General features: G+C 35.6%; 2 protein-coding genes across 2 annotated transcripts in view; both read left to right on the top strand.

Annotated features, from left to right (window-relative positions):
* Nucleotides 1-6,083, top strand: part of SCIN (scinderin) — a 57,501-nt gene extending 51,418 nt beyond the window's left edge. The window contains exons 12-16 of the mRNA XM_034402559.3: nucleotides 41-218; nucleotides 341-462; nucleotides 2,194-2,271; nucleotides 3,771-3,831; nucleotides 4,474-6,083. Of these exons, the coding sequence (XP_034258450.1) occupies nucleotides 41-218; nucleotides 341-462; nucleotides 2,194-2,271; nucleotides 3,771-3,831; nucleotides 4,474-4,607 (573 nt within the window). The 3' untranslated portion in view covers nucleotides 4,608-6,083. The remainder of the gene's footprint in view (nucleotides 1-40; nucleotides 219-340; nucleotides 463-2,193; nucleotides 2,272-3,770; nucleotides 3,832-4,473) is intronic.
* Nucleotides 6,084-8,460: 2,377 nt separating this feature from the next.
* Nucleotides 8,461-13,474, top strand: ARL4A (ARF like GTPase 4A). The gene has a single exon (XM_034402673.3). It carries the CDS (start codon nucleotides 11,058-11,060, stop codon nucleotides 11,658-11,660), a length of 603 nt encoding a protein of 200 aa, XP_034258564.1. The 5' UTR covers nucleotides 8,461-11,057; the 3' UTR covers nucleotides 11,661-13,474.
* Nucleotides 13,475-13,979: the final 505 nt, after the last annotated feature.

Below are 13,979 nucleotides of genomic sequence, written 5' to 3'. Positions count from 1 at the left end.
GCAAACAGAAAAAAACGAATCTGTATTTTCTTTATCTCAGGTTGAGGTTGATGCAATTTCATTGAATTCCAATGATGTTTTTGTTTTGAAACTGCCAACTAAGTCTGGGTATACCTGGATTGGTAAAGGAGCAAGCAAAGAAGAAGAAAAAGGTGCTAAGTATGTAACTGGTGTCCTAAAATGTCAAACTTCAAGAATCGAAGAAGGTCATGAACCCCGTGAGTGTGCAATATATATATATATATATATATGTATGTATGTATGTATCTCGGCATGATATGGCGATCAGGAAGACGGTCTTTAATACCTGCATGGTAATTTTTGTGTGGTTACTTTTTAGAGGAATTTTGGACTGCGCTTGGTGGAAAAAAACAATACCAATCTTCACCCCATTTGCAATCTGAATCAGAAGACCATCCACCTCGTCTATATGGTTGTTCTAATAAAACTGGCAGGTTTATAGTAAGTTTAACACAGTTTTTTCCAGTTTACTATGGTTGTTTATTTCTTGGGCATAATAAATCTATTTGAATATGTTTTAAGTAAATGAAAATATTTTTTGTAGGAACATAAAATATAAAGGAATATTTTATAAAAATTCAGATGTTAGGTCTTGTCATAGCAGCATCAGGAACTTGAGGAAGGGAGGGTACCTCAGGCAAAATGACGGTGGAAACAACCCTGTTCCTTTTCTATGTGGATCAGTGTTACATACATGTTCAAAAAAGCAGAATTTCATTTGCAATGCTGTACTGTCATATTGCCTATTTTGATCCTTTCCCACAGATGTTGCTGTCTTGAGGTTGATAGAATATTGGGACATTATACATTAATTTTAAATTGTTTTCTTCCTATTGACATTTAAACTTCATTCACTAAGCTACTATATGGTTCATTTATTTAAACTTGGTCAAAGTAATGTGACTTCAAAACTTTCAGAATTTAGTATGCAACGTGCTAAATATAAGCCAGATGTTTAGCTTTGGTGTTTTTGAAAGAGTTTTATAAAACGGGACTTTAGAAATATAGTAAAACAATTGCATTCTTTAAGAATTCTGTCATCTAATCTAGAAAAATAAAAATAAAGAAAAGTAATTTAACTTGAGCCAAATGCAGATGATTTTAAAGTGTGCAAGTCCTTTAGAATATTTTTATGTGGCCAGGATGATCAGAACAAAATTTAAAACAAGTGAAACATGTTTATCCTTTACATACTTACACAATTTATCAAAATAAAAGGTTAATATTTCTGATTTTCTAAGGAAATTTCAAGCCTACATTTCAGTTCTAAACTCTTGAAATTAATTTTGAACTTTGTTTAAAGTAGGATGATAAGATTTGAAACATCTAGTGAGCATATTCTCTTAATGATATAAATGGGGCAAGAGAACATCTTAGCAGTTTCTGCATATGGTAGGTTTATATTAAAGCTAATCGAACAAGAATTCTATAATCATGAGTCAAGTAACAGGTGCAATACAAATTCCCACACACGTCTGCTCTCATTTACAAAAACATAATGTTCTGTACTGAAAGTTTTTGTCATGAACATTTGCTAATTAATGATATTTTTCTTTAACTATAGTAAGCTGGTGCCCAATTAATGTTATAGATTTATTGCTATTTATTCTGTATTAAGATCTTTTATGATGGTAGTTCTGCAGTAAACTTATGTTCATTGGAGCCTGTAATTATAATGCCTTTGGAATACTTTTGTTCAATGTATCATCTTCTATTTAGACTGGCCAAGAAAAGGTGTGCCACATTGTTGGGTTAGTTCACACATGAATCTGAAATTATATATGCTGGCATATTGGCTAAGATTTCTGTGGAAATCTTATAGTCTTAAGTTATTTTGGTGTATCTGTAAGCTCATATCCTCATGCAGGGTACATAAACTATTGTTTGTTTAGTAGTATACTTAGCTTTTGACAATTTTCTTCTCTTACTTGACCTGAATTGCTAATGTCATTTGGCTATGACCATCTGTAGCCTCCTTATAGTTGTTATTTTTTCAGCTTTTGCAGTTTTATTTACTTTCCCCATTTTTTTCCTTGTTACACACCTTCTGCCAATCTTAAAATAATATGAATGTGATGTTAACTTATCTCATTAGTAAGATCATCTTTTAGTTTAGCATGGGTGTTTTTAATAAGAGATATGTATGATTCAATAAAATATTATTTCCTAAAGATTGAAGAAGTCCCTGGAGAGTTCACTCAGGAAGATTTGGCTGAGGATGATGTCATGTTGTTAGATACTTGGGATCAGGTAAAATATTTATTTTACTAGAGGATTTCTTTATGACAGAAGCTACAGTATAGAGCTATACTGTGTACATGATACAAGATTTGTGTCATTTAAGATAAAGATAGGCAATTACATTTTGAATTCTGTATCCAGCAAATAGAAAAGGAAGGGAGAAAATGGGTAAGGTTAGAAACTATTTTTACAATGCTTATTTTATGTCCTTAGTTGGCATGTTTGTGGGTTTTTTTAAATCCCACAAAGAAAAAGAGTGAAAAGTAATATTCACATACCTATACCCATTTGATTCTAAACTCATTCCTAACCATAACTATTTAATGTAAAAAAAAAAAACACTATTTAAATAAATGAGATTATGTTAACAGAATATTGCAATAAAGTATTAAATATGAGGAAATGTCAATGGACAATATGAGATTGAGGAAGAAATGTAAGATGGAAGATCTCTTTTTTAAAAAAAAACTTGCACTAGATACTGAAATCAAATTGGGGAGTGGGGAATTTTTTTGATATTACTCAATTCTATTATGTTTAGCCAATGGCAAATCCTTATTTAAGATGCTGGCACAGGAAAACTTTTTAAAAATGAGTTACTGTATGCAAGAATTTAATCTTTAATGCTTTTATACTAATTGTTTTATTATGGCTTTATGTATTGTAGGTTTGTATGTTCATGTTTTAATATTTGTTTTATTATAATTTTTAACTTTTTGGAAGCTATCTAGCAGAGTCCTATTAAATGGTAGGATATTAATCAAGTAAATAAGGGAACTCTTTTAGAATGGAGAAGTATTGCCTGGAAAGTGAGACTTGAATGAATATATCTATACTATGAGCTGTGAAACAATAGCTGGTTTTCAAATGTAAGTTGGAATAATATGTTTGCATAGCAAAATAAACACTCAGACAATGCTGATATATGTACAATACATGTACAATTTGATACTAAAATAAAACATGAAAATGCATTTGCAGGTATAGTAATCCTTAACTTATGACTACTCCTTTAACGAACATTCAAAAATATGTCATCACTGAAACGAATGGCTTATAACTGGCACACTTATGACCATCAGTTTCCTCATGGGCATACGATCAAAAATTGGGTGTTTTACAACTGGCAAATATTTATGATGGTTGCAGCATCCCAGTCATGTGATCGCCATTTGAAAACTTTCCAGCTGGCTGATGAGCAAAGTAAATGGGAAAATCAAATTTGTTTAATGACTGTGATTTATTTAGCAACTATGATTCACTTAATGATTGTGACAAAAAAGTAATAAAATCAGTCATGACTCACTTGAAGACAGCCTCACTTAACAGTAGCAATTCCAGTCCCAATTGGTAGTAAATTAAATACAACCTTTAGTATTTTAGTAAATGAGAAAAAATAATGGTTAAAACTGGATACAAGTTTCCTAACTTTAATCTGTAGAATGATTTCCATGCTCCATTTCAAAAGCTGATATATGTTTTTTTTTTCTCTTTCTTGTTATTCCAAGGTATTTGTCTGGATTGGCAAAGATGCTAACGAAACCGAACGTGCTGAATCAGTTAAATCTGGTAAGAAAAGAAACCAAATAGTTGATTTGCAGGATGCTCATATTTTAAGTTCAGTGTTTCCCTTCAGATATGCATCTATACTTCCCTATCAATGTAACAATTAAAAGCAAATAATTAAGCAAATAATTAATAAAGCAAATAATTAATAAATAAATAAAAAGGTTTTCAATAAGAGATCATTTTTTCAGGTACATCCCTAATTCAGCTATATTTATTCCTAGAAGAGTTCTTCTTTGTGGTTTCTCTGGTATGTTTAGCTCTGTTTGCAGGACCATCTCAGTGATGGTATACAGTTATGGGACTCTTTCTTCAGATGTTTGGCTGATCCTCAGAATATTCTCTTTATTGTAAACAATTCAAGATTTATGTATATGGGAAAACAATTACTCCTTCAGCATTCGGCTTTAATTTTGCTGATTATTTATCTAATGAACTTTTTTTAAAGAAAAATCTTATTTTTAAATAAATGATTTTATTAGAATAGCTCTATACCAGATTTCCCATACCCCTCTTGAGCTCTCATAAGGGGAAGAATGATGTAGAAATTAAATAAAGTGATTTAGAAATTAGCTAAAAATAGAACACTATTTTGCAGTGATATGTTATTATAGTATTATTTTCCATATATTTCATGTATTTCAGCCAAAAACTACATTGAGACTGATCCTTCTGGAAGAGATAAACGGACTCCAGTTGTTATTGTAAAACAAGGTTTTGAACCTCCAACATTCACAGGCTGGTTTTTGGGTTGGGATTACAACAAATGGAAGAACTAATAGCTGCACCATGGAAATACTGAACCATGGAAAACGAAACACTGAACCATGGAAAACGTATCATAGCTGCATATTCTCCAACAGTTTTGAGTATGTTTAATCCCCTTTGAGTAAAGGGGATTAAAAACAACTATTATTGAGATCTGTGCCTTAATCTTGGGTGTATATTTAGGGAATAAAACATATGTCACATTCTACAAGCATAAATGCATGCTACCAGCATAATTAGAAAATGTCCTTTCATAAATACATTGTTCAGGAAGAAAGAAATCCAAAATCTCTGGACAACATTTAGGGCTATCATTGTCGATTTCATTGACTGAACACCAGAGCTCTGCTCTGATATTATGGAATTTCAACAACATAGCCTTCTTTTCTCTCTATAGCTTGGCTTATTATGTGCTCGTCTATTATTAACCCCAGTGTGATTGAGTACTAGCGCAGTAATTTATAGCTTGCTAATTAAGTATTTGGAAAAGATTGGTCTGGTTGTCCAAACGTTTCTCCTGACTCATTATGTTGGTACAGTCATTTTAGTTTTGCTTATACTTCAATCATAAAACATCTATTTTTCATCTATTTTTATGCCAAGTCCTGGACAGTAATCACAACTTAACTCTTCAAACCTGACATTTAAAGACCCAGAGAATTGTACAGCCTAGGGAACCTTCCAGTTTTTGAAAAAGGCAACTATGCAATACCTGAGCTTGTCTGTCAATTTTTAGGAAAGGAAGTGAAAATAGTTGATTTTAATATTCCAAGTTATTTAAATCCTCCTCTAACCTTTGCATCTTATAAAGCTCTGTAGGAAGAAAACTATACTCTGTTGCTCAGAACAAAGATTTGCCAAAAACAATGTCATTTATATTCCTTTGTCAACTGAACCTTTTAAAAAAACTTATTGACCTACCACGCTTCTGTTCTGATCCTTCATACAAACACAAAATTACAATGTGATGACCATTAGATGGCAGGAAAGAAATATAGAAGACTTCATTAGTTACTATTGTTTATTGACATTTTTGCAGTACTGATCTGGTAATCCTGTATTTACTGATTATAAGAATATATCTCAATAGTAGTATTAATTTTTTTGTTTCCAGTTTAAGATACTCTGAAATGATTTACATTCCAGAGCTTGTAACATTTATGAGAAACAAAACTATTATCATTATTAATTGGATTGGTATGTCTAGATATATTTACTATAAGTTTAGTTTCTGATTAAGAAAACATTATGGAAACCTGCTTTGACCTATAATTGTCTCTTTCTTGACATGACCAAAATAAGTAAATATTAAGTTTGATGAGAACATGAAGGATCAAGATGAATATATGGTATCAAAAAGTGAGAATAATTGTTCAGTTTCTTATTGGTGAGGGGGAGTTTATGGTAAATTAAACATGAGATATGTTATGTTTTATGTTTTAAATATTAATTTTATATTTCCAATTAATAAAGCCTCTTAATCAAAACTATTGTTAAACCGTTGTCTTCCTTTTATATAATTATGTTTGATTTACTTACATATTCAAGTAGTTTATTACCTTGATCATCTTCTACCTTGTCTCCAATATACATAGTTAGTTATTTTGGCAGAAGTAATCGTTTAATTTTATCTGTTTTCTCCAAACTATATCAGAATATAGTGTATAAATTTCTACCCATTCCATTATCATTATAAGTTTAAGAGACATATTAAAAAAAACACTTTAAGACATTTATTAATCTTTACACTTTAGTCCACCACTGTATGTCACACTAAAACAGATAGTCCTCGATTTAATGACCACAATTGAGCCCCAAATTTCTCACTGTTAAGTGAGACATTTGTTAAGTGAATTTTGCCCCATTTTACGACCATTCTTGCCTCAGTTGTTAAATGAATCACTACAGTTGATAAATTAGTAGCCCAGTTGTTAAATTAATCTGGCTTTTGCATTGACTTTACTTGCCAGAAGGTTGCAAAAAGGGATCACATGACCTTGGGACACAGCAACAGTCATAAATATGAACCAATTGTCAAGTGCCTGAAGTTTGATCTCATGATCATGGGAGTCTGGAAAGATAATTGTAAAAAACAGTCATAAATCACTTTTTTCAATACTATTGTAAATTTGAACGGTCACTAAATGAACTAAACGAAGAACTGGAGGTCTTCTAGTCCAACCCCCAGCTTAAGCAGGACGCCCTATACCATTTTAGGTAGGTGGCTGTCCAGTCTCCACTTAAAAATCTTCAGTGATTAAGCACCTACTTCTGAAGGCAAGTTGTTTCACTGGTTAATTGTTCTCACTGTTAGTTGCTCCTCTCCTTTATTAATTTCCATCCATTGTTTCTTGTATTGCCTTTTGGTGCTTCAGAAAATAAGTTGTTGTCTTCTTTGTGGTAGTCCCTCAAATAATGGAATACTGCTATCATGTCACCCTAGTCCCTCTTTTCTCTAGCCTGGCCATAACCAATTCTTGCAACAGTTCTTCATATGCTTTTGTCTCCAGGTGCTTAATCATCTTTATTGCTGCTCTTTGCACTTTTTCTAAAGTCTTGACATCTTTTTTATAATGTGATGACCAAGACTGGATGCAGTACTCTAGATGAAATTTTACTAAGGATTATAAAGCAGTACTAAAGCTTCACGTGATTTTGATTCTATGCCTCTCTTTGTACTGTACAGCCAAGGATTGCATTAGCTTTTTTGGCTGCTGCCACAAATTGTTGGCTCATGTTTAAGTGACTGTCCACTAGGACTTCAAGGTCCTTCTCAGAGTTATTGTTTTTGAGCCAGGTTTTGCCGAATCTGTACTTATTCCCTTGGTTCTTCCTGCCTAGGCATAAAACCTTGCTTTTATCCAAATTAAATTTCATGTTGTTGGATAGGGCCTATTGTTCAAGTCTGTCAATATCTTTTTGGATACTGAGCTTGTCATCTGGGGTCTTGGCTATTCCTGCCAGCTTAGTGTCATTTGGAAATTTGATGAGTTCCCCTTCTATTCCCTCATTTAAGTCATTTATGAAGATATTGAAGAGTACTGGGCCTAAAACAGAACCTTGTATTACCCCACTGTTTACTTCACTCCATGTAAATGTAGTACCATTTACTTGTTGAGTACCGTTTGTCAGCCAGTTACAAATCCAACTGGTGGTGATGCTGTCTATCTCACATTTTTCTAATTTACCAAGAAGTTGTGGACTACTTTGTCAAATGCCTTGCTGAAGTCTAAGTATACTATGTCCACAGCATTTAGCTGATCTACTAATTTAGTCACTCTGTCAAAGAATGAAATAAGATTGATTTGGCATGATCTGTTTTTAACAAACCTGCTACTAGTTATAGCTTTATTTGTTTCTACATGTTCACAGATCTGTTTATTTTTTCCAGTATCTTCCCAAGAATTAGTCTGTAGTTTCCTGGGTCTCCCCCCACCCCACCCTCTTTTTTTTTAAAGATGGGAACCATATCAGCTCTTTTCCAATCCTCTGGTAGTTCTCTAGTGCTCCAGGATTTTTAAAAGCTATGGTATGATTCTGAGGTAACATCTACCAGCTCCTTCAGAACTCTGGGATGTAATCCATTAGGTCCGAGTGATTTATAATCACATTGTTGAAGTCTTCCAAGTATTGCAAGATTTGGAATTCCATCCGTGGGAAAAATATTCCAAACTGTCTAGATTGGCATTCCAACTCTAAAAAAATGCTTACTGCCTGGATTGCTACATTATATGAAAAAAAAGGGAAGGATCAGAAATAATATACATAGGTACTGTAAGCCAATTGCATGGTCCAAGATTTGAATTTAAGGATGCTTCTTTCCAAGTAGAAAAATCATTTAAAGATGGATAAATGATGGGGATATTTGGTTTAATACTTTTAGAAATTTAGTTTAGCTTAGAGAAATATGAGATTTTATACTACAATCATTTAAACCAAATACAATTTCATGCCACAAATATTAGTCTAGCCTGGAAAGACTGATTTAATACCACACACACACAATCTTAGCGTAGCTAATAGACTATTTTGACTTTATACATGAAAGCTGCTGAAACTTTCAAAGGCTTATAATTCTGTTCCACAAAAGCTGATTTATGTCACACAGACTTAATAGTTTCATGACAAATATTGGTTTAAGTTAAAGAGGCTAACACATAAAAACTGGCTTAACTCACAAAGATGTCTATTTTATAACCTAAATATTTTCATTCCCAAAAAAACTAATTTAGCAAGCAGAAACTTGTGACTAAAAACAGTTTAATTCTGGTTTAATTCAGGCATAGATTATTTCATATAACTTAACATTGGCTTAATTTGAAAAAGACTTACGGGTATGTCATAAACAGTTGTTTAGTTCAGACAGATTTATGAGCTTTGCAAATATTATACCAATCTATTTTGCATTACTACCACACACAATGCCTTAAAGACTTGATTTCATTCCATACCCTATTTTGTTAAAATATGTTGCTTTCATGTCACAACCAATAGCCTAGCTTTTAGCAACTGGTTTGAGAGATCTTGTGATTTTATAAACCAGACCCTGGTGTAAGTGGTCAAGATTTGGGGTTCCACACCACACACCCTGTTTTATCTTTGATTTACAGTTCCATACTACAAGTGCTGAGGCAGAGAGGTTACTGTGAGGAAGAGCAGGTATAACAGCACCTACATTATGAATACACATTATACAAAATTCAATGATAAATTTAAACAACTTTTGGTTTGACAACCTGGACTTGAGGAATAAAGCCAGGCTATAGTACAAATAACTGGAATTAACACTGGAACAACCCTGGAATAAGATTGGAATGGCTGGCAAAGATAATTATAATTAAGTAGCAGAGAGAAGAATCTATGGCTTAGAAACATCTTAGGGGTATGCAGTTTATCAATATGAATACATGTGAGCGGAATCCTCAATTCCCGACTTTCAAATCAGAACCCCCTGTACATTTATTTACGTAGGAATTAAGGAGGCACATGTGTTCATGGAAAAGGGATACTTTTAAAATCTCTCCATCAAATAGATTTGCTTTTTGGTCATATTTCCCGAAAACAGCGAGTTTCTTTTAGGAACAGGAAAAATTAATATTTTCCCCGGGAAATCATCAGATAACCAAGGCTGCGTGGATGCCTCAATACGATCAATACAAAAGAGCCGGCTTGGCCAAGGTGCCTGGTCTGCCATTCACGTGAGCTGGCCGAGAAGCGCTGAGGAAGGTGAAGCATAGCAGGCAGAACTCCGAGGAGGCGGGGCTATTCGGGAAAGACGTGCCAGAAACCGTGGGTGGGGAGGGGGGGGATGCCTAATAGTTCTAAAGCGTTTGCTTCGGCTCTTTGCCGGTTACTTGAGGGCATTATTTGAAAACGGTTGCTAGGAAACGAGTGCACGGGGAGGCCAACGGAGGAGTTCTTCGGTTACTGCGCCTAATACAACTGGGTTTGTAAAATGTGTGAAAAGCTGGCTGGGCAGAGCGCCTTTAGCCGTTATTTCACCTCATGAACCTTGAAGATACCCACTTCCCCCTCTTTCCACGTTTAGAAAGTGGTATCAACAGGAAAGATGAGGAAGGAAAAGTGGATTAAGAGTAAGGCTTCCAGAAATGAATCTCAATGTTCCTATAGGTGGCAGGAGTAGCCATGCCAAAATCGTCCAACAGGCACACTTGTTCTTTAGCCCTGGCAGGGTGTTCCCTGCTAGAAAAGGAGGGGGGAATCTGAAGCCAGACCGAAGAGGCAGCCTCAGTTTCAGTTATCTTTTTCCTTCCTCTCGAAAACAGGACGGGAGGCAACTCCCTTTCTGTTGAAGGCGTAAGAAGGACAGGCACTGCAGCACATTCCGTTCTCAACAGCTATGAATGGAGAAAAAGCGGCGGGAGAATAGGGGAGGGGGGGCAGAGCAGGCCAGCCCCGGGGAGGTAACGTCCAACTTCCTCCTGCCTTCACGCGCTTCAGCTTGACCAATGAGGTTCAAACAGATTGGGCAATCTGCTTGATGGGTGGCTGTTGGAGCCAGTAACTGAAAGGGGAGAGCAGAGCCTGCAGAGTGGTTTCCCTACTTTGCCGCCCAATTGCTTTCTCGGCAAGAGCTTCTTGATCCAATGGCGAGCGGAGCGTGAACGAGGGGGTGGGAAGAATGAGGGGTTGGGTGAAACGGTAAGGAGGCGCGGCCCGACCAGAAGCACAGGCGGGTTTTGCTGCGGCATTGGAAGGTGCCTTCTCGGAACCTCCGGGGAAGAGGCGGCGAGACTTTAGCTGAGCAGCGGATGGGGATTTTCTGCTTTCGTGGCTTGCTTTTTCTGCCCTGCGATCGTTCTCTGGTCTGACCTTGCGCTCGTCTGCTTGCCAGGGAAGCAAGATCGTCACTAGGAGCTCGGGACAGGCGAAGAAGCCTTGCGACGGCGGCAGCGGCGGGCGACTGGTGCCCTCTGCTCGCCGCGGGCCCCTCCCCTGCGATGGGGAATGGGTTGTCGGAGCAGACGCCGATCCTGTCGAGCCTGCCTTCCTTCCAGTGCTTCCACATCGTGATCTTGGGGCTGGACTGTGCCGGCAAGACCACCGTCCTTTACCGGTTGCAATTCAACGAATTCGTCAACACTGTGCCCACTAAAGGTTTCAATACGGAGAAAATCAAGGTGACGCTGGGAAACCACAAGACCGTCACTTTTCACTTCTGGGACGTCGGAGGCCAGGAGAAGCTGCGGCCGCTTTGGAAGTCCTACACCCGCTGCACGGACGGCATCATCTTCGTGGTGGATTCCGTGGATGTGGAAAGAATGGAAGAAGCAAAAACGGAACTTCACAAAATCACACGGATTTCCGAGAACCAGGGAGTGCCTGTGCTCATTGTGGCCAACAAGCAGGACTTGAGACATTCATTGTCGCTTTCGGAGGTGGAAAAGATGTTGGCAACCAGCGAGCTGACCTCTTCCACTCCCTGGCATCTGCAGCCCACTTGTGCTATAATAGGAGATGGTCTTAAAGAAGGGCTGGAGAAACTGCATGACATGATAATTAAACGAAGGAAAATGCTGAGGCAACAGAAGAAGAAAAGATGAGCTGCTGTGACTATAGGGGTGAATTCCTTCTTGGTATTTGACAAAAAAAAAAAAAAGTCGGCAGCACCAGACTTGCTCATTTGGATCTTGTACAGATTGATTAAACATGCAGCCTGGTGGGAAGTTTTACAGGCAGATGATTTTATCATTTCCCTATATGTATTTGGGCACTACTATTTTTTTAAAAAAGCAGCTCCCTTGTTACATAGTACAAAGAGTTCAGGAAACAGATGGGTGGGTAAATGTAATTTGGATATTTAAATAACCAAATAAAACAATGAAGAGTGGTTTGCTTGATGGTATAGTCATGTCTGAGAGTGCTTTTGCAAGAAAATTGCATTCAAGGCATTAGTTTTTCACCTACTGCTTCTGTCAGTAGGGTGTTTAGATGAATATACAGCTTTAAAATAATATTAACATGTCTGGATCTAGACAACCAGTATTTAAGAAGCTGTGAATGTGAAAGATTGGTTGAATGGTATATACTTTTAACTAGTTTCTCTTAAAATACTACTTGGAACTCAAATGATGTGAACTACCACTATTGTGTTAGTCACATTATTTGCAACTTGATAGAGAGAAAAAATATGGACTATGTAAGAGTATGGATGAGTTTCCTGATAATATAGCATGTCTTGGTGTGTAGGAGTTATTTAGAAATAGCTGTGCATCTTTAAAGCAGTGCTAATCAGATTTGGACCATACTTATTTGTTTCAAGAAGACATGTTTTAGACAAAAAACCCAAATGATTAGACAAATGTAAACTATTACCATAAGGAGTTTCAGGATTCTTATAGTGCAATATTACCTTTAGATTAAATTGATGGCAATAAAATTTGATCGTGGTTCAGTATAAGTCAAACTAACATCAGCAACATGTCCTTTGTGCCCAATATTGTTAAAATGTACTGCCAGGTTTTTATAAAAAAAATTTTTTTTGTAGTACTAGGAATGTACTTAATCTTTATACACTTGAAAACTTTGACACTGTGGAAAACAAGAGTTTAAAGATGACAAGTCTACTCTAATTATGCTTTAAACTTTTCTTGTTTACAGTCATGCAAACTGTTTGAGTTGGGATGGCATGTAATATTGAAACATGTTTCTTATTGGTACAATTTTTTTTCCAAAAAAAGTCGGTTGGTATGGGTAGCAGGTCAAAGGGCTAAAGTGAAGCCTGTATTACTCTACTGGTGCTGTGAGAAATTATAATTCCAATACTAAATGAACTTGAAAGGAACATAGATTTGTCCTTCCTTCAGCACAACCAACAAAGTTAGTATAATTTTATTGATCAGATATAGGGAGGGTTAACTATTGTCCTGACTGTTAAGAAATAAAAACTTCTGCAAAATCAAATTTTATAGCCAGAAACTGGTTAGAAGGTAACCAAAAATGCACTTTAGTGTTTTCCAATACTGAAAGTGTAAGCTTTTTTTAAAAAAAGAAAAGAAATCCTGATCCTTTTCGAAAGAATTGAAGTAGCTTCTAATGGAGCTTTTGTATGGTGGCTATATGTATCTGCACTAGTGACATTAAAAGTCACTTAATGTCTATATTTATAGAAATGTAGATAACTTCTTAAACCTCAGTAAACTCAATTCCAAGTAATTCATTGAAACACAAGTTGAACACATTTTATTATGTTGATTTTGCTTTTTATTAAGACACTGCATGAAAATGAACTCTATTCATGTGACATTTGTAAAATGTGACAATGTTTTAAAAATCACTGGTATCTCATTAAAATTTTAATGGCAATTTGCATTATGTTTTGTCTGTTTATAACAATGAAATATAATTGTTGATACAATTTCTTGTCTCAGTTTTGTGATTCTAGTGTCTGACGAGCTTTAGGACACAATAGATGTTCTCACTAAGTTGTAGAATAATTTAGCTGTTACAAAGGTGTGGCACATTTCTCTGTAATCCTATGTTAGTATACAAATGTTCTTCATTTCTTCCCTTGAAGTCTATGGTCACTCATTCAATTGAATACAAAATGTAAGGGGCTAGTCCTTGTGTCTCTAAAAATTATCTTTGCACACAACTTGACAATGTATTTCCGGTAATACCTGGAAGTATTACTTATGCAATTATGATGTTTATGAACAGTGGTGGTCTATTTCTGTTCTGAGAGCATCCTATTAATTAAACTCCTATATTTTATGACATAAAAGCATTGTCCTAGTACTTTCTGTGCTGCAAACATTGAGAAACAAAGGTTGATAACTTGTTAAAGCAATGACATTTTTGCTGTTTGCAGACTGAATTGTCAATGGAACTGATCAAAATAGAGCCAGATGTCTGCTGTTTTT

Source organism: Pantherophis guttatus, chromosome 4 (genome assembly GCF_059756535.1).
Source record: "Pantherophis guttatus breed Tessera chromosome 4, ASM5975653v1, whole genome shotgun sequence".
NCBI lineage: Eukaryota > Metazoa > Chordata > Lepidosauria > Squamata > Colubridae > Pantherophis > Pantherophis guttatus.
This window is presented reverse-complemented; position numbering and strand designations above follow the sequence as displayed.

Coding starts and splice junctions, on each gene's coding strand:
- ARL4A (XM_034402673.3), top strand. CDS start 11,058: ATGGGGAATGGGTTGTCGGAGCAGACGCCGATCCTGTCGAGCCTGCCT.